At 49.0% G+C, this 21,419-nt stretch overlaps 2 protein-coding genes across 9 annotated transcripts in view; one reads left to right on the top strand and one right to left on the bottom strand.

Moving 5' to 3' along the window:
- The window catches only part of RELT (RELT TNF receptor), a 24,942-nt gene extending 19,027 nt beyond the window's left edge, over positions 1-5,915 (top strand). For 2 of the 7 annotated variants that reach the window (XR_003915233.1, XR_003915232.1), the window contains one exon: positions 28-5,915. The gene's annotated coding sequence lies outside the window, so the exon portion shown is untranslated. The remainder of the gene's footprint in view (positions 1-27) is intronic. The other 5 variants (XR_003915235.1, XR_003915236.1, XR_003915234.1 and 2 more) reach the window with 5 other exon arrangements.
- Positions 5,873-21,419, bottom strand: part of FAM168A (family with sequence similarity 168 member A) — a 235,030-nt gene continuing 219,483 nt past the window's right edge. Inside the window, exons 8-12 of one of the 2 annotated variants that reach the window (XM_029956481.1) lie at positions 20,879-21,004; positions 13,436-13,578; positions 11,588-11,762; positions 10,156-10,286; positions 5,873-9,431 (exon numbers count right to left, since the gene is read on the bottom strand). In XM_029956481.1, coding sequence (XP_029812341.1) covers positions 10,174-10,286; positions 11,588-11,762; positions 13,436-13,578; positions 20,879-21,004 — 557 coding nt within the window. In that variant the 3' untranslated portion in view covers positions 5,873-9,431; positions 10,156-10,173. Of the gene's footprint in view, positions 9,432-10,130; positions 10,287-11,587; positions 11,763-13,435; positions 13,579-20,878; positions 21,005-21,419 lie in introns of both variants that reach the window. The other variant, XM_029956480.1, reaches the window with a different exon arrangement.

Raw genomic sequence — 21,419 nt, forward strand, 5'->3', positions numbered from 1 at the left:
TTGAAATCTGGTATTTTACACTTACAGCACATCTGAATAAGAACTAGCATAGTCAAGGGCTCGACAGCACATGAGGCTAGTGGCTCCTGTCTTGGACGGCACAGCTTTAGAGGATGGATGGGGTAAGACAGACCTGTTGGGAACTGGCGAATGTGGGAAGGGGAAACGGGGTCTGCAGAGAGGGAACAGCATGTGCAAAGGCCCAGGGGAACTACGAGGAACTGGAGAGCTGGAAGTTGAAGATGACCGGTGTGGACTGGACTGGGGGTGGGCGGCAGAAGGCAGCTCCACGTGCTCTTGGAAGCCATCAGTCTTACGCCAGAGATGCCAAGGAACCTCTAAAGCATTTAGGAAGGGGGGCCGGTTAGCTCACTCTTGGTCAGTGTGGAGGGTGGAGCAGGAGTTGTGCATGGAAACCTCTGCAGCTGTCCAGGCAAGAGGTGGTGGAGGCCAGGGTGTGGGGGGCAAGATCCAAGAGATCCCTAAGATGGAAGTGCTAGGATTTGGTAACAGGATGTGGGTCACCAGGTTAGGGCCAGCTGGGTGGGGAAACAGGAGTAGCTAGGAGACAGCTGTGATACAGCCCCCTAAACACCTGGAATGTGAAGGCCCAAAGTGCTCAAGAGACCGAGCTGGGCTGTGAGAATATCTAGAGGCACTCACGTAGGCATCTGCACCAGGACTGGACCAGGACAGTGGGCTCAGCGCAGACTCTTGGGCTCCTCCAGAGGCACTGCCAAGGAGGTGGGAAGGAGACCAGGAGACTGCAGTGTCCTGCAAGTGAGGGGAGGGGAGCAAGGGGGCAGGGTGGGTCACAAGACCAGGTGCTGCCACAGGGTCAGGATGGCAGCAGCCCCTGGTTAGTGCTCATGGGGAGTGGGGGTGGTGAGAGCAGGACCAGGTCGGAGGGGATCGAGCTCCCTGCAGAAGCCAGATTGTGACAGGCGATAGCTGGTGGGGACTTAGGCTCCAGGGAGGTAAGGTTTTTAGTTAAATCTGGGTTCTCAGGGTATCTGGTGTGTTTTTTAAAGATGGAAGAAGGGGACACATTTAAATGCTAATGGAAAGTTCCAAAGAGAAGAACCAGACACTGATGTGTGGCGGAGCCTGGGAAGGTGTGGAAAGGACAGCCTGTGGGAGGCCCAGACCTGCTGGGTGAAGGTGGCTGGTCAGGATGGGACTCCAGGAGGCCGAGCTCACGTTCGCCCTTGCTGCTGTTTCTGAGGCCACAGGTGCCACTACTCCCATTCCCAGGCTCCTGCCCAACCCAGCTGGGCTCCCTAAGGCTGGGGCCGCAGCAGGATGCAAAAGTGAGATCACGGTCTTGTCTGTGGGTGGAGGCCCTTGTCCTGTGCAGAAGCCATGGGCCTGGCCCAGTAGCACAAAAAACTCCTACCCGGGGAAGCTGGACAGACGTGCCTTGAGATTTGATCTCTCCCTGCCTCTGTGTTACCTTTCCAGGGCACAGGCTTCTCTTTCTGAGTTGTGCAGGAAAGGGAGGGTACCTCCTTGGGCCCAGGAGACAAAGCTTTACCTGCTCTAGGAGAGAGGAGGAAAAGAGACAGGCTGTACATCAAGAGGAATTTTCTGGAGAACCAAAGGTTGCCAAAGTCTAAAACAGGCTGTCCATTGCAGGGCCTAGTCGGCATCATCCATGCTCCCAAGGAAATGTCCCCTTGGGTTACCAGGGTCTACCTGGTGTCCCTATTTGGCAACTCTTGGCTACATGTCAAGGTTTGGCTTCTCAAACTTGGCTGTCCTCTTAGCCAACGAACCCCACTTCACCCAGAACTTGGATGACCCACCAAGATGATGAGAAAGCAAGAGATGGGGTGGGAGGTGGGTCCCTCCCACTCCCCAGCCTCCTTTTCCAGGGGATGGCTGGACCGGAGACTCTAAATGCCCTCTTGATGTGGAGACTGAGGGTGGCTTTGACTTCTCAGGCCAGGTAAGAGACCCTCCACCTTGGTGCTGGGCCCTGGGGTAATAAGCACAGCTCTCCTCCAGCACTGCCACCCCACCCCCACCCCACCATTTTCTGCTTGCTGGAAGTCAAAGTATGACCTAAATTTCTTCACCTGTCCCTAAAAGGATGGGAGGAGCTGCGGAGGGATCAGGTACCGGTATATCCAGTGCTCTTGGCCTTCAGGGCTCCCATCTGAAAGTATTCCTGGCTTGTCCCCTCTGAATCTTGGCGGCGCTGGGCTGAGGGGAGTTCTGAGTCTGACCTCTCCTTATTCCACTCCTCGCCCAAAGGACCAGAATAGGCAGTATGGGGCCCAGATCTCCACCTCCCTGTCTGCTCCTGGTCCTCAGCCCTGCCACTGTGACCTGGAGCTGAGTCCCTGGAAAATCCCTTTCCTGCCCTGGAGAAACTGCTGTGACACAGCCTAACAAAGTCTGTGGCCAGCGGTGCCTTCGGCTCCCACATGTGACAGAGTTTTCCACTGTAAGGAGGGCGAATGAGTGTCCTGTGATGTGAGGACAGCAGGGGAATTGGGGAGCAAGCTGCAGGCGCATGGGTTGGTGAGTTAGGAGACTGTCTTGAACTCTAATTATAGCTCTAGTGTGAGCCAGGTCAGTGAGCCTCTTGGGGGCCTCAGTTTTTTCCCTAGTAGAGGTTGAATACTTGACAGGCTAGGAGAGTGGGGATTTGGGAGGCCAGGCCCTGGGAGGCAGTGGTGGCCCAATGACCAGGAAAAGAAGCCTGGGCCTGGACTGGGGCAGTGGCTTTGCCCAGAGGGAAGGGGAGGCAGAGATTTAGGATGGGAAACTGACCGCAGTTGACCATTTGGGTGGAGACCACATGACCTCCCTCAACTGTCCTACTGTGACTACAAACCTGCAAGCTCGCTCTTCCCTTCGTTTCCCACCTGACGAACTTTAAGCAAACACAGACATTGCCTCCTCTGACCGGGAGGCAGGGGGTGGGAGGTGGGGGAGGAGAATGTGGGACTTGGCCAAGTATGTGCTCCACCTCTGAACCTCACCGGCTCTGTGACCTTGGCCAAGGTACTTACCCTCCTTGGCTGCCTTGTCTTGAGGGCAGGGTTAATAAATAGGGCTCACCTCCCATCCTGCTGTGAGGATTTTGAGAATTACCAAACAAAGCCCAGCACTGGCCACACGGTGAGCCTCGGTAGATGGCAGCCTTCATCATTCATGGCCTCCTGGCCATTTGCCATGCAGCTTAATCAGTCCAGATGCTGATGGCCACTGCCCAGACCCCTCAACTGAATCGCAGGGGAGCCCTGTTAGGCCTGTGGGGAGAGGCAGCATAGGCCTTACCTGACTGGTAAAAACAAGGTTAGAATCCGCTTGAGGAGAAACCCAGAACGCCCGCTGGCCTAAGAGGTGGTCTGTGTCTCCCTGCCCCAAGAACCACCAGTCTGGTCACCCCAGACTTTTTTTTTTTTTGGAAACTTTTTTTTTAATAGTTATTGAATGTTCTACAGCTTACAGTAAATATCATAGTTACAAATTCTTGGCTTCAATCTTTCAGAGTGATCACTATCTGATCTTCAAAACAAAATGAAACAAAAACCTGAAAGAATCCAAAACAACAAAACAAAACCAGATTTAACACTTCATACACACAAGGCGAGGCCATGGGGCTTTCCAATCTTTACACTCCAGGCTGTGTTTTGAAAACACTGATAAGTTCTTTGATCAAACTACTTGGAAGACACCAGTCAAAGGTTTATTATTATTTTAAATGTTTTTCTTTTTAAAATGTGAGTTCCAATAAAATTTAAAAATTAGATTCCAACCTGTAGATTAAAATGAATTAAAAAATACAAAATCATATACAATGCTCTCACAGGGATGTTACATGCCACGAGAACAGGTTTCTCTGCCACATGATATGACACAGGGATGCAGTGCCTTTAATCAGGAGATAGAGACAGACCCTTGGGTCTTTAAAGGTCATTACAGACAACTCCAAGTTGCTAGAGGCCTGGCCTTACCCCCCCTTGGATCATGAGGAGCTTGAGTCCCACCACAGATCCACACGATCTGGCTGACTCGAGAAGGTGGTCTGAGGGCAATCCTACTCTTTTCCTGACTCGGGCATGGGGAGGAAGGCTAGAGCCTTGAGATGCTGGTCTTGCTGGGGTCAGGCCCAAAGAGGATTTCACCCATTTGACTCCTAGGGGCTGGTACTTATCTGCAAAGCTGTTCTATCGGTTCTCTTCAGGAAGGAGAGTACCCACCCTGCCAGGAGCTGGAATGGGTACAGGGCCTCACCGCCACAGCACGAATGCCCAGGGACTATGGATACGGCCGCAGGGAAGCAAGAGCTCTAGTTACCCTTTCTGGTCTTGTGGCAGTCAGTCCCAACTCCTGTGTTCCTCACTTGGCCACTGGGCTGGACTCAACAGCATGCAAGATAGAAAATAACCATTAGAGAAACTGAGGGAATGGGGCCCAAGTCTGGCTCAGGCAAAGGAGGCTATGGAATGTTGAAGCTGGCCTGCCGGGCAGGAATTCTGAAGGCTGGGCCCTGGAACCACGTAACACATAACTTCAGAAACAAGTTTTCTAGGAGAAGGGAACACAGGCAAAGGACAAACCCTGCAGCCAACCTGGCATGCTCATGGAAACCTGGTCTCTGAGGCTCAGGTATGGAATTCGATGTTAGCCTGCTTGGGTTTCCCCTGCTGTTGGGCTGGGCCTGGATTCCCCTGGGGCTGTGTCCCTCCATGGAACCTGCCTCCTACCTGCCCACTCTCTGGACTCTGAAGCCTGGCAAGCAGCCAGGGACCACACACTCTGTAGTAATGTGGGAAAATACAGGATGGAAAAGCAGAGCTTCCATTTATCTTCACTCAAATTCAACTGAGAAATGCCATGGTGATACCTAAACGATTCATCCAGCCAGAGTGCTATAACCAAGACCACGCAAAGACCAAGACCCAGGTCTTCCAGGCCTGCCTTCTCTGGCCGTGGGGCAGAGCCAAGGAATCTGCTATGCAGGGCTCCAGGCTTCCTCAGCCAGGGCCTCACTGAGGCTCTTGGCTGAGTCTTGTCTACTCAAGGAAGATACCAGAACTTGGTGACCAAGGGGCCTGCCTTACTTTTATGCTCCATGTGATTCATTTCTGAATGCCACTCAGAACAAAGTCCCTCCAAAGGAGCACTCCTAGCTCTGGGATTTGGTAAACCTCGACTTGTAAGTATACAGTGTCTCTCTTGGTCCTGGTTCTCACCCATGGGAAAGCAAGCCCAGGGATTGACATCAGATATGCTTTTGGCCATCCAAGGCTACACCAGGTCCCTTGGCAGCACTAACTCACTGGGTTTGAACACTGGGCAGGCCCTCCAGTGTCAGAAAGCAAGGGGTGCACAGGCTTCCCTGGGACACGGGTCTTTCAATGGACAGAAACCTGGGGGCTGCCCTTGAACGTATCTTCAGCTCTAGGCATCATGACCCCAAAGTGTTTTGTTCAGGTTAGGCCTTCTGTTGCCAATACTCATCCTCCTGGTGCTGCCTGGGCTCTCTGGGCCCCTCACAAAAAAATCTCAACTGGGAAGACTGAGCTCCCCAGGTCTTTGGGCATCTTCCTCTGGAACAGACAGGTAGCAGCCCACCTCGTCTTCATGCCTGCCACCGAGAGCCAGCAGGTGCCAGCTGGAAGAACAAAGGATCTGAAGAGCTCAAATCTCGGCTCCTTCTCTTAACTGTATGACTTTTGGCAAATCTCCTCAGCCTTTTTCTTAAGTAAGCTCTAGGCCCAGCATGGGGCTTGAACTCACAACCCAAGATCAAGAGTCACATGCTCTACCAACTGGGCCAACCATGTGCCCCAAGTCTCCTAAGCCTTTTGAGACTTAGTTTTTTCCATCTATAAAATGAGAATTTGGCAATCAATGAATGTCGAAGCACTTTATACATTAAAAACAAACAAACCTGTGGATAGGTGTATGTGTCCTTGTTCGATATTTAGGTAAGGGGATATACACTTCAGGGTCACTGCCAAGAGAGAAGAGCCACAGCAACTGTCCTGTCTCTTGAGGAAAAAAATTTTTTTCAAAAGTGGCAGAAAAGTTGTTTTAGGCTCTGACCACTGGGGGGCACTCCAGACTCCAGATTCCTGGGCCTCAGGCTAATGAGGAAAGGGACTCAGGTACAAGTTGGGGAAGCCAAGAGGGTTGGCTGGTAACTAAAACCACCTGTACCCCTAACCCTGGCCACCAAGCATGTGGTACTGGGCAGGCAGTGGAGTGGAGAGGCGCTTGCATGCTGGTGCCAGCACTGGAGCTGTGTCATGTGGGCACACCCCTTGTCCTCTCTGGCTCGATGGCCTTCCTACAATGACAGGGCCCTTCCAGCTCTGACCTTCTGTCCAGCGTTACCAGTGGGCCATCCCGCATCTCTGGATGCCTCCCAAAAGATGCCTATGATCCTACCACGAATGTTCGTCCTACCAGAGGCACACCACTGCCCCTGTTCTCCTGGGCTTATTCCCTTTGCGATGACTCCCCAAGCTTGGCCAGGCTTGTGGATCTCCGTCAAAGCAAGAGGGGGAAGCCAGCAGAACTGGGGCTCCACCATGCACATTGAAAAGGGGGTGCTGGACTTGGGACTCTTCCAGACCACAGCCTTTCAGCACCTTGACTTTGCCTTGGGGCCTGTCTTTGATCTGGAATTACTAGGGCAAAGAGAGGTGCAGAGCATAGATGCTTTAGTCCTCAAGCCTGTGTGTGGAGTCAGACTGGAGGGAAAGCAAACTGGGATTCAAGTGGCTTTGCCACTTATGAGGAAGTCGCTTTGCTTTCCCAGGTCTCAGTGTCCTCACGGATCAACAGGAGGAATAACCAATTTCACAGGGTTAAGCCAGACGATTGATGTGAAATTGCTTTGTGAACTGTGAGGTACTAGATGTTAGTTTTTACTTACTGGTATAGAAAGAAAAAAAGCAACAAGGTCATTCCTAGGTCTCCTCCTTTTAACTTCTTCTCTGTGGTTCTACCCAGCCCACCTAGAGGCAGCAGGGTACATGGAAACCTATTAGGATACTAGCAGTCTGCTCACACTGACAAGTTCCCTTTTCTTCTACAACCAGTTTCCTCGTTTGTTAGACACGTGCAGTAACTCTCACCCCGTCCTCTCTCAGGGCCAGTAAATTAAAGGCTGTGAAGTGCTCAGAAATCTATGAAGCACCTGACAAATGCAAAGGTTTCCTATTATTATCATTAGTATTATTTTGGCATTTTCCACACATGTATGACATAATCTAGGACCACCTTCACCCACCCTTACAAAACCAGAGAGTAGGAGGAGGTATCTGCAAAATGGATCAACACTGGAAAACTTTGTTGTTTTAAAATGAAACCCCATCAGCGCCCTAGAACAGGCCATTTAGAACAGCTGGCTTCTCCTCGCTGGTCCTGCAGCTCCCTGGAAAGCCAAGAAGGCGGGTCCCCCAACTCCTGGCTCTGGGTTGGATGCTGATGGGCTTTGCCCTCCTGGGAATGGCCAGACAACCTCTGAGGTCCTTCTGGCTCAAGAGTTTCCTGATTTTTTCCTCCTTTAAGGGAGACATGGGAGGTAGGGGTAAGGATTTGTCCAAGTGCACGTGAATTTAAAATGAAAAGGGTTATTTAAAAGTCCCAAATGTTATCAATGATCCCATTTTGTACAGTAAAATGTTCCTGCACCCCCACCCCCAAAGGGGCTGCTGGCCCAGCCAAACGCTGGGTGCAGGGCACAGTGCTGGGCGACCTACACTCCTGGCTGAGGCTAGCTGGGCCTCCTGACTTAGGGGTTCCTCTTCTCCCATGAGCTCATGCCTCCTGGGCCTCATCCTTGTCCCCCTCTCTTCTCAGGAGGAGGGGCTTTTGTCCTAAAAGCATCGATCCTCCTCTTGAGCCAGCCCACTTGCTGCTTCTCCTAGGGCTGGAGTCAGGTATAGAACAAAAGTTACAGATGTCTTCACAGAATTTCCAAATGCTATTTCTCCATTTGCAATTTCTGTTCCTGCCATCTGCCCCCATGTGACCTCTGCCCAGTCTTCAACCCCACTTTGGAATCGATGGAGAAAAAGAGCAGAAACAAAAGCCCAGACACTGTTCCAGAGTTTTACCGGGTGTGAGTGCTGCTGACTTAATTTCTACAAAACCAAGCCAATCCATCCCTAGGTAAATTTTTGTGGATAACATGCCCCTAGGTAGGAAGGCTGCATTTAATGCTAATTTACTGCAAGATCTAGGGAAGTTCTTTCATCTTCTCTGAGCCTCAGCTTCCTCATCTATCAAACGGGGGAATGGATGAGATGATTGCTAAGGTCCCGTCAGTTCCATGAGTCTATGAAATGTTTATTGCTATTGCTTTTCCTTCACTATCCTGACCTTCAGAGCTGCCAGCACCCACCTGGAATGTGGTTCCTTCACTCTGGCCATGAATGGCACAAGATAACCAAGAGCCCCACGGACAAGCTGGTGAGCCCTGGCACCGGGAAGGGCAGAAGGAAGGGAGAGAAATGCCATAGGTTCCCACTCTAATCAGGAGGAAGCATCTCATCAGAGTGGGCCCCTGTGGACTCCAGGGCCAAGGTCTGGATTACATAGGGCATCTGGCCTTCCAAGACTTTGGGAGGCTGGGATACCATCACCCTGCAGCTGCTTGGCAGGTCTGAGGTCAAAATTACGTTTTGAGGAAGTGCCAGGTCAGTTAACAACACTGTGCAAATCAGAGGGTCCAGGCCCAGACAATTTGGCCAGAGACCTTACAAATCAAAGCCAGCAGGCAAGCACCTCTCTTCCCTCTTCCTTCCCCCAGTGCCCTCCCCCGCACCCTCCCTCAAGTTCTCCCAAAGAAAGAATCTGGTTTTCCCAGGTTCTCACCTGGGGTATTAAGCTGCTATGAACACTCCTACCTAATCAGGTGGTTCTGTTCTCGGTCTGTTGCGATGGTTCTCAGAAGTCATTTCCTTTGTGTCAGGACATGGTAACGTCCTAAACTAATCTTGCTCCGGAAAAATAAAGAAACAATCTCCCAGAGATGTAACCTGCTCAACAGCATTGAGTACCTACCCTGGACCCAAAGGCCACACATGTTATGCTCTTCAAAGGAAATCACACCTTCACCTGAACCATTGCAATAAACCCCACTCTCCGCCACTAGACTAGGATCCTTGGGGACTGGATGCTTGGGGAAGGAGAGAAGAAGAGCAGAGAGGATGTGCTTGGTCTGGAGGAGGGGGCAGAGCTGGAAGGGTAGTGGCTAAGGGGACATTGGGGGAGAGGCAGGAGATTAGAAAAAGCAGCTTTTACAAAAACCAAAAATAAAAACCAAAACCGTTAAAGATGCATAAAGTGACCCTTGCACTTCCGTTGTCTCTTCTTGCAAATAGAGGTGGTGCTGCTAGGGAACTGCTCCAGCACCTGTGTAAGACTTGAGTAGTTGCATACAATGTGTGACTCCAGATCTGAGGAAGGAAGGGGAGAGCCATTAGTGCCCATGATCTTCCTGTCAGGCCATTTCAGGAAGCCACTGGATTCCCTCCCCTCACTGCGGGAGCCCTAAAAGGAGCCCTCTGTGCCTCCCTAGTGGAGCTGCCTGCTTCCCATCGAGTGCTGAGAGCTCCTGGAGAAGGTAGAGGGGAGAGGAGATCAGGAAGTAGGGCAGAGGATTTAAAAAGTTGATGTCCCTGGAACCCTGTGGTCCCCTGGCACTGCCTCAGAGCAGTCAAGGGCAGTAAGGAAGCTGGTGGGCAGGGGGAGGGGGTGGCCCAAGGTCTCCAGCTCCCCTGTCAGAGCCCACATCTTAAGGTAAGATTACATCTGAAGAATGAGGCCCAGAGTTAAAGTCTGGAGACTATAGATAAAGAGCACACAATTTAGTACTAGAGGACTGGAGTTCAAGCTCCAGCTTTATTTTTACTGGTTAAGTGATGTTGAATGACGCATTTATCTGTAAAACAGAGCTAATAATCCTCATCCACAGAGCTGCTCTAAGGATTACGTGATAACGTACGTAAAGTACCTAGAACATAGGGAAAGTGACAGCTATCATTAAGGGTGATATTACTGAACTCAGAGCAGGAAAGCAACTGGTAATTGTCACTGGCCCCTGCCGACACCTGTGCTTTGCTAGGGGCGGTTCTAGTATTTGGTCATCATCCTACCTCTCCCAGCCGGGGCCCCACTCACTTGGATGGGCTGCAGGCTTTACCAGTGCGGGGGCACATAGCTGTACGCAGGGGTCCCTTGGGCCCTGTATGTTGGCATGGACACAGGGTGTGCCCCAATCGCGGTGTGCTGGGGTGCAGTCAGCAGGGTACCTGAGCATCCAGAGAGAAGAATAAATCCAGTGAGGCCGTCCTGGGGTGCTGGGATGAAGGGGATGGAGCCACGGTCTTTCACGCAACTGCTCCCCAACTTGGGCTCCCCACCTGCCTGCCCCTCCCACCTCGCTAGGGTTCATTTCCTTAGGGAAAATTTTGCTGATACTCCAGGACAGAGTCAATCACTCATCTTCAGTGGCTTTCTTCTACTCTTTTTTGTATGCTTCTCTTAATCTACCAAGTGGAAATCATTGGTTTATATGGTTGTATTTCCCATGGGCCCCGCTGTTCCTAAAGGCAGGGCTCTGGTCTGCTCTATCAGTAACTGGTCCCCAGGACCAGAACAAAGGCTGGCACCAAGCAGATATTCAATAGCTTGTGATCTGATCTGGGGAATGAGGCCTCCACAACTCCTTACATTAGAGGCCGCATAAAATCCCAAGTCTCACCCCCTGCCCACTAGACCCCTGTACTCTCTTCCCTCAAGTGATTCTTTAAAGGTTGGGTCTCTAAAAGTTGTCCACAACCCTCTTGTCATCTCATGCTCTTCTTCTGAATGTCAGCGCATCCAGAGACTTCCCTAAACCTGCTCTCCTGGTGTCATCTCCACCCCCATCCTCAACGTTCCTGAAGGGCAGGGCTCTGATGTGATTTCCGGAGTGAGCCCAAAAACCGAAAAGGGGTTCCTCATGCCTTACAATTAATTATTGGACAGGGCCTTAAGTGTCTGCCTGCTCATAACATGAGCCCCAAGCCCTCCTTTCTGGAACCCTGCTGCTCCCAGAGTATTAGTGCCATCATCCTTCCTCTAAATGGCAGCCTCCCCACCGACCTGCTTCCAGCCTCTCCCGTTTAACTGCCTCCACCCTGCAGCCAGAGAGTGTTTAAAGCAAAACCATCTCTCCTGTTTAAACCCCTTTGCTAGCTCCCTGTTACCTAAAGGTATTCGAGCCTCTCCACGTTAGCTTTGCTGACTTCCAGCTGCTCTTCCAACTCCATGCCCCTGTTTTCTAAGGGCCTTGGACCATTTCCATTCTGTGAACATGGCATGCTCATGTTCTTTCCACCTGGACTGTCCTTCCCTCTTCCATCTCTCTGGTTAGCTTCGGTTCACCCTTTAAGGCCTAGCTCAATATGTCCTTGGTGAAATCTTTCTCATTGCTCTGGACAGCATTCCCAGAAGCCCCCAGCACAGAATTTCTCATGCTATGGGACACTCAATTCCATGACTGTGTTCTCCAGTCTGTCATGAATTTCTGGAGAAGGGGGATGGACACTGATGCAGATGCTGCTCTCACCTGCTGACATTGCCATGGTGGTGCCGGCTACCATGCCCATGGCCACACCGTTGGTCCGGGGGGCAGCAACAGGCGCTGGGTAGATGGCGGAGGGAATGCTGTTGGGTTGGACAACCGTGGTGTGGTGGATGACGTGGGGCTGGGCAGCGTACACCGGCTGTGTGTAGTAGGCTCCCTGGGAGAAAAGAGGCTGTGGTCACACAGGCTTTTGGAGACGTGGGGTAGGATATGGGGAGGAGAGAGATGGGGGGGGAGCCTGTTCCTCCCAGACCCTATGGATAGGGCCAGATAAGCAGGGACCAGATAAGGTCTGGGCCCCAGCTGGGACTCTGTATCTGTCTTACTCATGACTCTGGACAGTTCAGTGTTGGGCTCAGCTTTTCATTACGAATTATGAAAAATAAGGCTCTGACCCTGTCCTGTTTTGCTCCTAGGGTTGCTATGATGATCTAATAGGGTAACAGCCTTAAAAATGTTTGTATCTTACTGCAGTGTGCTTCTATGAGTTGTCTAAAATGTAAAGGCAGGGACCACAGACAGTGAGTGAGGATATGGATGGGGCTGGTGAGTCCAGACCACTGTGTGCATGCACACGAGGAATTACCAGCGGGCGGTCACACTGGTGTGAATACTGCCACCTTACCCACTGGGAACTATCACAAATGCAGAGCATTTCCCCAGATGTCCCTTACTACTTCCCTTTAGGCAAAGAGGTGAGGACAGAGACAGCTGTCTGAGGTGAATTTCCCAGGCCTAGATCACATGGCTGCTTCCTGCTGCCACAGCACATAGGCCTGGTGACCTTTGTGGGGAGTAGACACAGCCCCCTGGGTCATCTCAATCCAGAGCCTCCCCACTGCCTCTACTAACGAATGACAGGAGCCTAAGAATATGGGCTTATAACCCCACTGGTTTGAGAACATAGTGCAAAGCAACCTACCACAAACCAGAAAAATGACCTCCAGCCTACTGTTCTCTAAGTTTTGCATTCTACTCTACACTGTAGCTGTTCTTTAAATCAAAAAGTGTTCCCCTCACTACTTAAAAACCTTATGTAGAACTGTCACTCCAGAAAAAAATGTGCCATGTGGTATGCTGGAGTCTCATATAGTCCCTGTCATAGCCAACCCCTCAGAGTACACACATTTTCTAGCTGAAGGAGCCCAGATGGGGACTGAGAGAATAACTTACTCAAGATCACACTTGACAGAGCCTGAGAACTTATCTCCTCCCTGTCCACAGCCTTTATCAAGGAAGGAAGGTGTCGGGGTTAGGGAGAGAAGCCCAAGACACATGGGGTCTCATCCTGACTCAACCAACAGCTCCCTGTGTGACCCTGGACAACTCACTCTCCCCTCTGGGTCTCAGCTTCCCCACTTGTATAAAAAGGAATTAAGCAGGGTGCTTGGGTGGCCTAGTCAGTTAAACATTCAACTCTTGACTTCAGCTCAGGTCATGATCTCATGGTCATGAGACTGAGCCCTGTATTGAGCCTTGCACTGGGTGTGGAGCCTCCTTAAAATTCTCTCTCCCCCTTCCTCCTCGTTCTCTCTCTCTCTAGGGGAAAAAAAAAAAAAAAGAATTGAGCTAGATAATTTCCAGGGGCTTCTGCTCCTCTGACATTCTGGACTCTCTTCATCTAAATGGCTTCATGCATCACCCCTCTAGGGGCTGAGGCAGGCTGAGGGAGTGGGTAGACTACAGGGCTACTGTTTCTATGATATAACAGTGACAACTGGCCAGAGCCATGAACTCGCCCTCCCTCTCTTCCTCACCCACCCCCATCCCTCCTAGGCTGGTCACTCCTTTACCCGCAGGAGTGGTCAGCCCGCTTCCACGTGCACCTACCTGGGCATACAGATTCTGCTGGGGGTAGGCACTTCTGATTGGATACATGGCCGTCTGATAGGGGTTGGGTGATGGGGAGTAGGGGGGCGGAGCGGTATTACTCTGGGTCGGTGGGACCTTGTATGGTGTCCCCGCAGTATATCCTGGCAATAAGAGAGACTTCCAGTTAGTTGACAGAACATTGTCAAAAGGTAGCAGGTCCCAGTCACGACTCCCCAGACAAGGATGGGCTGATTCCAGGCTGGAAACACAGATGAGAACAGACAGAGAACAGGGCTCCTCCCAGAGAGCCCTGGCCCCAGAGGCAGCTCCCTCAGTCCTGGTGCACAGGGCGCACGAGTGATTCTGGCATCTTGTGTTTTTCTGGGTCTCAGGGGTATGACATATAAAATAAGAGGCTGGAACACAGATGATCTCCTAAGGGACCCTTGCAGCTCAGCCAGTCTAGGGTTCTGTCTACACACCGTGAGACAAGCACCTACACAGACAGGAGACCTCTGCCCGCTTGCTCTTTATTGCACTCTGTCTTCTTGCTTTTGTTTCCTCACTCAGCAGCCCAGGGCATCTTCTGCTGCTGTTTCTCTTCTGTTTTCCCTTACTCTTTTTTTTCCCCCTCCTTGAATCTCTCTCTTTTTGGACTTCTCTCTACGACATTCCCCTTCTTCCCTGAGAGGTTTAAGGTGAAAAGCCCACAGAAAACACCAGTCAGAGCCAGCCTTTCCCCCTGTGCCTGGTGCTTGGAGGAGAACCACTTCTGCCTGAAGGCCTGAATTTAGGGGTCTTGAAAGTTCACATCAACCTGAAACCTAGGCCCCAGAAAGCTCACAATCAGCCACTCCATCGAATTGTGCTGCCTTTGACTCTTCTGGAAAATAGAGTCAGATCCTATGTCCACAGGAAACACCTGAAACATAAATCACCCAGGAACAAGACTGTGTACTTACAGAACACAAAATGAAATGATTCTATGGAAACCAAGTGATCATCAAATGATTCCCAACTCTCTTATTTATACAATGGGCTCAGAAAGGACAAGTGTTTTTACAAACTGCTCCTTCTTCTTTCTAAGTTGAAGGGACAGTGCCAGGAGACCTTGGCTCTGGATCTCCAATGGGGTGTTGCTGGGGCTTCTTCCCTGTGCTTCCCATCCTGGCTCAGTCTGGTTGGCACATCACTCACTTTCTCCTGGCCTCAACTCAGGTCTTTGGTCTACAAGATGCTCATTAAGGACTATCAGCAACGTGGTGCTGATTCTGCAAGAAGGGACTGGGGGGCAGAGTGGAGAGGGGTGCTCTATTGGAAGAGAACAGATCTAGGCTACAATTCAGGCTTTTTATCCCCCCAATGTGGTGTGACTATTGTCAAGTCTCTGGGCCTTAGTTTCCTATTTTGTTAAATCAGAAGGCTATGAATGAAGATCTCTTCCTGAACTAAAATCCCATTTTTCTAAAGATCCTAGGTCTCTTCTACCCTAACCCCAAGTAAATGCAAGCTGCTGTAAGGTCACAAATCTCTCTCCATCCACAGCACTGGCTTGGCGTCCCCCCACCCTTGATGAGGTACTCAGTAGGATATGAGAGCTGCTATTTGGTCGCCACAAAAGGCACCACCGAAGGTATCCTGGTCCTCTTCCCTGGCATCATGTCATTTACTTTTCCATCTGCAGACCCATAGTTTATTCCATGAAAAACTGGCTTTGTGGTCAAATACACTTGGGGAGTAAGCAGCAATGAGGATGGAATAGAAAGAATACATTCAGGAGAAGGCAGCATCGTGAAAAATGAGAAACTAGACACAGAGGTGCGAGTCAGCTGAGAGAAGTCTGGAGCAGATTCCTCCAAGTTTCTAGATTGTGGCACTAACTATGGTATGTGGACAAGGCAGGTGATGCAGATACTGCAGTGGCAGACAGAGGTCTAGGTTTGTGATATCTACAAGGGGCCGTCTGAGGGGCACTTCACCTCGGAGGCACAGTTTTTTTAATCTGTAAAACAAGGCGGGGGGGCGGTTCTCAAAATTGGTGTGTCCCAAGACTGTGCGATGGACTATATGATTCTGAGGGATTATAATCATTGTTTAAAAAGAAAAACAGTGTACTGATGTAGAATAGAGATAAATAGGTTTGTTTTTTATTCTATGACCCTGAGAAGTTGTTTTTTTTTAAGTTTTTTTTTTTTTTAAATGTCTTTGAGAGAGAGGCAGGGAGCAAGTGGGGGAGGGGCAGAGGGAGAGGGAGACACAGAATCTGAAGCAGGCTCCAGGCTCTGAGCTGTTAGCACAGAGGCTGATGCAGGGCTCGAACCCCAGACTGTGAGATCATGACCTGGGCTGAATTCAGATGCTTAACCAACTGAGCCACCCAGGCGCCCCTGACCCTGAGAAGTTTTAAAATGAGAGTATGAACTATGAATTCCCAAGACAGGGATATGCAGGAGACTATTTACAAATTTAATTTACCACTGAATCTTTTATTCACCCTATTTACTTTTAAAACAGGCAAACTATAGGGGCACCTGGCTGGCTCAGTTGGAAGAGCATGTCTCTCTTGATCTTGGAGTCATGGGTTTGAGCCCCACGCTGAGTGAAGAGATTAGTAAAAAATAAACCATAAACTTAAATAAAGGAATAAATAAAACCTGAAAACTACAGTTTTTTTTTTTTTTACTGTTTTATTTATTTTTGATACAGAGAGAGTCAGAGCATGAGAGGGGGAGGGGCAGAGAGAGAAGGAGACATAGAACTGGAAGCAGGCTCCAGGCTCTGAGCTAGCTGTCAGCACAGAGCCTGATGCGGGGCTCGAACCCACGAATGTGAGATCTGACCTGAGCTGAAGTAGGAGGCTTAACCGACTGAGCCATCCAGGCGCCCCGAAAACTACAGTTTTTGTAACTGCAATTTATTTTGGTAAGTAAAGTTTAATTGTAACAGCCATGTTCACTCATTTACTTATCAGCTGTGGCTGCTTTCCAGCTACGACGGTAGTTATGGCAGAGACCATATGGCCTGAGAAGCCTACAGTATTTATTATTTGGACCTCTAGAGGGATAGCTAGCTCAATCCTGATTTAAAGGAATAAAATAAGGTTATGAGGAGTCCTGCCAGAGTGGAGAGCATCTCTTTTCTATGCAGAAGGGCAGGTTACCCTTGAATCCTAAGATGCCTGTCTCCGAAAGCTATACAGCACAGAATAGTGGTTATGAGTAGTCTGCAGCCAGACTGACTGCCTCGGTTCGAACCCCAGCCCTGCTATTTGACAGCCGTAGGAAATAGCAGTCTCCTCACCTGTAAATGGGGACAACTACAACACCTATTTCATAGGGTTGCTGTGATAAATACATTAATTAATAATTGCAAAGCCCTTAGAATAGTGTCTGACATTAAAAGCACTTCCTAAAGGTGAGCTATTCTCTCTCTCTCTCTCACCGTATAGAGAAATAGTAAGCTTCTTGCCCTGGGGGTGTGCAAGCAGATACTGGTCTGAAAGACTACAATAGAGAGGTTAAACTATGACTTCCATTGTGTGATCCAATGTGTAACACAGCCTGCAGGATTCTAAGATTCTAAAAATCTTATGGTTTAAAATTCCATGACTTTATGATTCTTTGACGTTAACAAGCCAACGATGCTCGTAACTTCCCTTTATGCTCCCCAAGAATGTGCCCTGGGATTTCTACCCCCAGGGGAAGCCTGCACTACCCCTTTATGCCCCAAGGACAACTATCTTACAAAGTATTGAGGTTATCTCTCTGAGGACAATCAAAAAGTTCCAAGAGTCTGCTGGAGAATTTGGCTTCCAAATCTAAGAATAACTGTCTGAGACTGTTTCCCTTTCTTCATGTTATGAAATGAGATACGCATATATTCAGAATACAGACCCGCAGCCAAAACACCCTTGGCAGCCAAAAAGATGATGCTGCAGAAGAGAGCCTTGCTCGTTTGTCCAGACAGCTTGAGAAGAAGAAGCAAAGCTAGAGATCATTAAGCCCAACACAGACACTTCACAGATGAGATGACAGACAGATGGCTGAGACAGAGCAACTGCTTGCTAGGACTCAGGACTCAGTGCTCCTTCCTCCAACTACAATGGTTCTCAAGGTTTCCATCTTTGTCAAGAGAGGCTGCAGAAACTGCCTGGGCTCCCATCCTGGGCTCTGTCAGTGAGTCGGGTCAATTCTTCTCTCAAGGAATACCCTCATTGGACTAGATGGTAGCAGAAGGCGTTCTAGTGCTGATATCCTAAGTCTCTGAGTATTTCAGTGAGACTTTTATGAGAAAATCATTGCAGTGGACTTTCTACAACCGACATCCTGTCCATAGCACTGAGGATTAGAAATTCCTCCAGAGCTATAGTGTGGACTACCTAGGGTAATGCAAAACTTAGGACTTATTACTCTGTGTATCTAAGTAAAAGAAGCTATTGGGCTGGATCCAAAACAAAACAAAACAAAACCCTCACTGATTTTGCTCAAATGAATTTAGACTCAGCTCCCTCACTGGAGGCCTGGCACTTGTGAATGGACTTCTACCAAAGTCTGAAGGTCACAGAATTAGGACTTTGAAATGTTATGCCTTCAGGGCATTAGAGACTTTCAAATGAAGAACCTGGAGATGAGAGAGGGCAGCAACCCTGCCCAAACTGCACAGCAAATTAGTGCAGAGATGAGCTCAGAGTTCAGGGCTTCCCATGCCTTGGGCAGGCAGGTGTTCCTTTCTGAGTCATAGGTCTCTGCAGTCCAATCTTGGACATTTGGCATATTGGCCTTCATGTCCTCATTCCACTAACAGCAATATTGTGACAGAAAAAGGAAATTAGATCACTAGAAGTCCCAGTTCTGCCTTATGAAAGAGGCTTAGTTTATGAGGCCCTGTTCTTTCTCTCAAGTTCCTAACTATAATTTTAGGGTCCATCAAACAGGAAAATAGAGTCTGCACATTAGTGAGATAAAACTGTGTGAGCCCTCTCTTCAATCCTTCTGCACTACAAGTCTTTTCCAGTTGGACAGCCCCTACTACCTTCAAAGGCATTGATTCTTACATCAAGGATGCCTTTTAGACTAATTGGTTTATTGACCATCAGATTTACACGTCTGAACAAAGCTCTATGTCTGAGTCTTGCCTTGACCCCCAAGTCTCCTTGTTGGTAGCTGAACAAGAGAGTGTGGAATAAGTAGGAGGAGACCCAATTATAAACAGCCTTAACAGGTGTTAGTAAAGTTGAACTGAATTTGTTAAAGTGTCCTCAATTTTCTGGGGCATTAGAAGCCACAAAATCTGTGTGTGGGGAGGAAGTCTTGTGGGTGAGGGAGAGGCAGGCAAGCCCACCTCTATTTAAAAATTCCACAGGTCCACACACTACTGGCTTAAAGCAAAGGGGCACATCTTGGTCCTTTCCAGGGACTGTGACAGCCTGTGAGGACGGTGGGAGGTAGCTGCAGGACATTTCAATGGTACTTCAGGAAGATTTCAACACAGGAGAAGGTGAAGCCTTCTAATATTCAGACATCCTCACTGTAGAAAGGGTTGCCTGTGGAGGGAATGAATACCCTGGAGATATGTGAGCAACGCTAGCTGGTCAACAACGAGCAGGGTAGCTAGAAAAGTCCCTGCTGGGGTGGTGGATACTGAGTACACAGCACCCTGGTGATAGAATTGGGAGTCTAATAGCTAGACAGAACCTTAAAGACACCCTAGGTCCAAGGTCCAAAGCATGGACATAAATTATCCAAGGTTACACAGAACCAAGTCTAGAATCCAACTCTTTTGGTCTCCATCCCAGGCCTCTTTCTGCTACACTACAGTAGGTGTGTCTATATGCATGTACAGTCATACGTGTGGGTTTAAGAGGAAATATGTACGTATAAACCCATTTACATATATGTCCATTCAATTCCACCTGAGGTACCTGGAAAAACTCCCTACTACTGCCATCCCTCTCTTAATGGGTACAATTAATATCATGAGAATAGTTAGTAAACTTAACTTGAAACTTAAATCTGAGTGATCTCTTTTTAGTTGTGCTGCTTGCTACTTGGATGGCATTGGACATATTATCTTTCTGAGCCTCAGCTTTAAAACTTGAATGAAAATCCCTCATAATAGGATTATAGTATAGATTAAATGAGAGGGTGATAATGAAATCAAAGTCTCCAAAAGGTGAAGAGTTTTGTTGTTTAAATGTAAGTTGATGATGACATCTAGGGGCAACAGTAACTAAGGAGAAAAGAATATTTGGTATTTTAAAAAAAGAAAAGCAGCATATTCATCTAATCCACTTAATAGATTAATAATTTACTGAACTACGAACTATCAGGCTTTATCTCTAATATCCCTCTAAGGGTATGTCAAGCCCCTACTGGCACAACTTAAGAAAGAAGCACTCCCCACATCCAACGCTAGCCATTCCTCTTTTGGGCAGCTCCACCATGGCACAAAGTCTTCCTTATATGGAGTCTAAATGCCACTCAGTAACTTCTAAACACTGGTTCTCATTTTACCCAGGGAGCCATCTTGTATTAAAACTCAGGTGTGGGAGCATCTGGGTGGCTCAGTTGGTTAAGCATCCAACTTCAGCTCAACTCACAGTTTGTGAGTTCGAGCCCTGCCTCAGGCTCTGTGCAGACAGCCCAGCGCCAGGAGCCTGGTTCGGATTCTGTCTCCCTTTCTCTCTGCCCCTCCCCTACCTGCACTCTCTCTCTCTGTCAAAAATAAACAAACATTAAAAAAAATTAAACATCAGGCATGAAGGTGAAACCATTAGTCACCCCCACTAAATGTCAAGATGAATGTAATCAATCTGATTGGCTAGATGGTTTCTGTCTTCTCTAAGGACTCCCTGTACATACTTTGCTCCCACGGTGTAGCTTCCCCTAGGAGAGTATTTCTCATGCAGGGGGCAATTCTGCCTCCCCAGGAGATATTCAGCAATGTTTAGAGATATTTTAGTTGCCATCATGAGGGTTTGCTGGCACCCAGGGGTTGGGAAGGGGGGGCAAGGCCAGGGATTCGGCTAAGCATCCTACAATGCACAAGTTAGCCCCCTACAACAAAGAACTTCTATGTGGTCAGATGTCCTTAATGGCAAGGTTGTGAAACCCTGTGCTAGCTAGAGGAGCCCTCTCTGTCCAAAGGTCCACTGGCCTTCAAACGTGCCCTCTGTTCTTTCCCTTAAAATGTAGGAACAGCTCTTCCCTTATCACACTTGTTGAACAGGTGCATACTTCCTCCTCCCTCCCTCACTGCTTTGTGTCTCCCCAAAGCTGGGTACATGATCAAACAGGATGACCTGCCCTGAATGAGGAAGGCCAGTTTTTTATGTGGGTAGGAGAACCTCTTAAAACAGTGTCTTATAAGGTCAGTTTTAAAAGTTCCTTTTCCTTTCTTCCTAAGAGACAAATCAGTCCCAACCAAGGGGAACAAGGAAAGGAGGAGACAGGCTGTATTTACTGAAAGCCGCAGAGGATGCTTGGTAAGTTCGGTTCTCGGTCCCGGTGTCCACTGGGAGGTGGAAGGTGCCTTCAGTACCACAGGAAGACGAGTTCTGTGGCCAGGCCTGTTTCATCAGCAGAGTTGCTTAAGGGAAGACACAAGAATGGCATTAGGCAGAAATAAGAAGTGGGCACCACCAATCACAGACACAAAGCAAGGGTCTTGTGCTGGATGGAAACATATAACCCAAGGGGCCCTGTTTAGACACACAGGATGGTTCAGCCTTTCTGAGATGGGGGAGTGGGTTGGGAGGAGTGCTGAAGTGGACTTCCAAATGATTTGAAACCAAGGAAACCCGAGTTTACACTAAGAGAGCCAGGATTTTCTATCCACTACCAAAACCATGAAGAGCCTACGAATACCACCTCCGACTGATATTCTGGCCTAAGGCTCTGGGCTATTCCTTAGCTGCTTTCTTATTACTATGTAGCAACTTGGAGCCTTTGGGCACGGGGCCACAACAACGGAGTACTCATTTTTTATGCCTGAAATCTCACCC

This window comes from Suricata suricatta, chromosome 11 (assembly GCF_006229205.1).
Source record: "Suricata suricatta isolate VVHF042 chromosome 11, meerkat_22Aug2017_6uvM2_HiC, whole genome shotgun sequence".
Taxonomy (NCBI): domain Eukaryota; kingdom Metazoa; phylum Chordata; class Mammalia; order Carnivora; family Herpestidae; genus Suricata; species Suricata suricatta.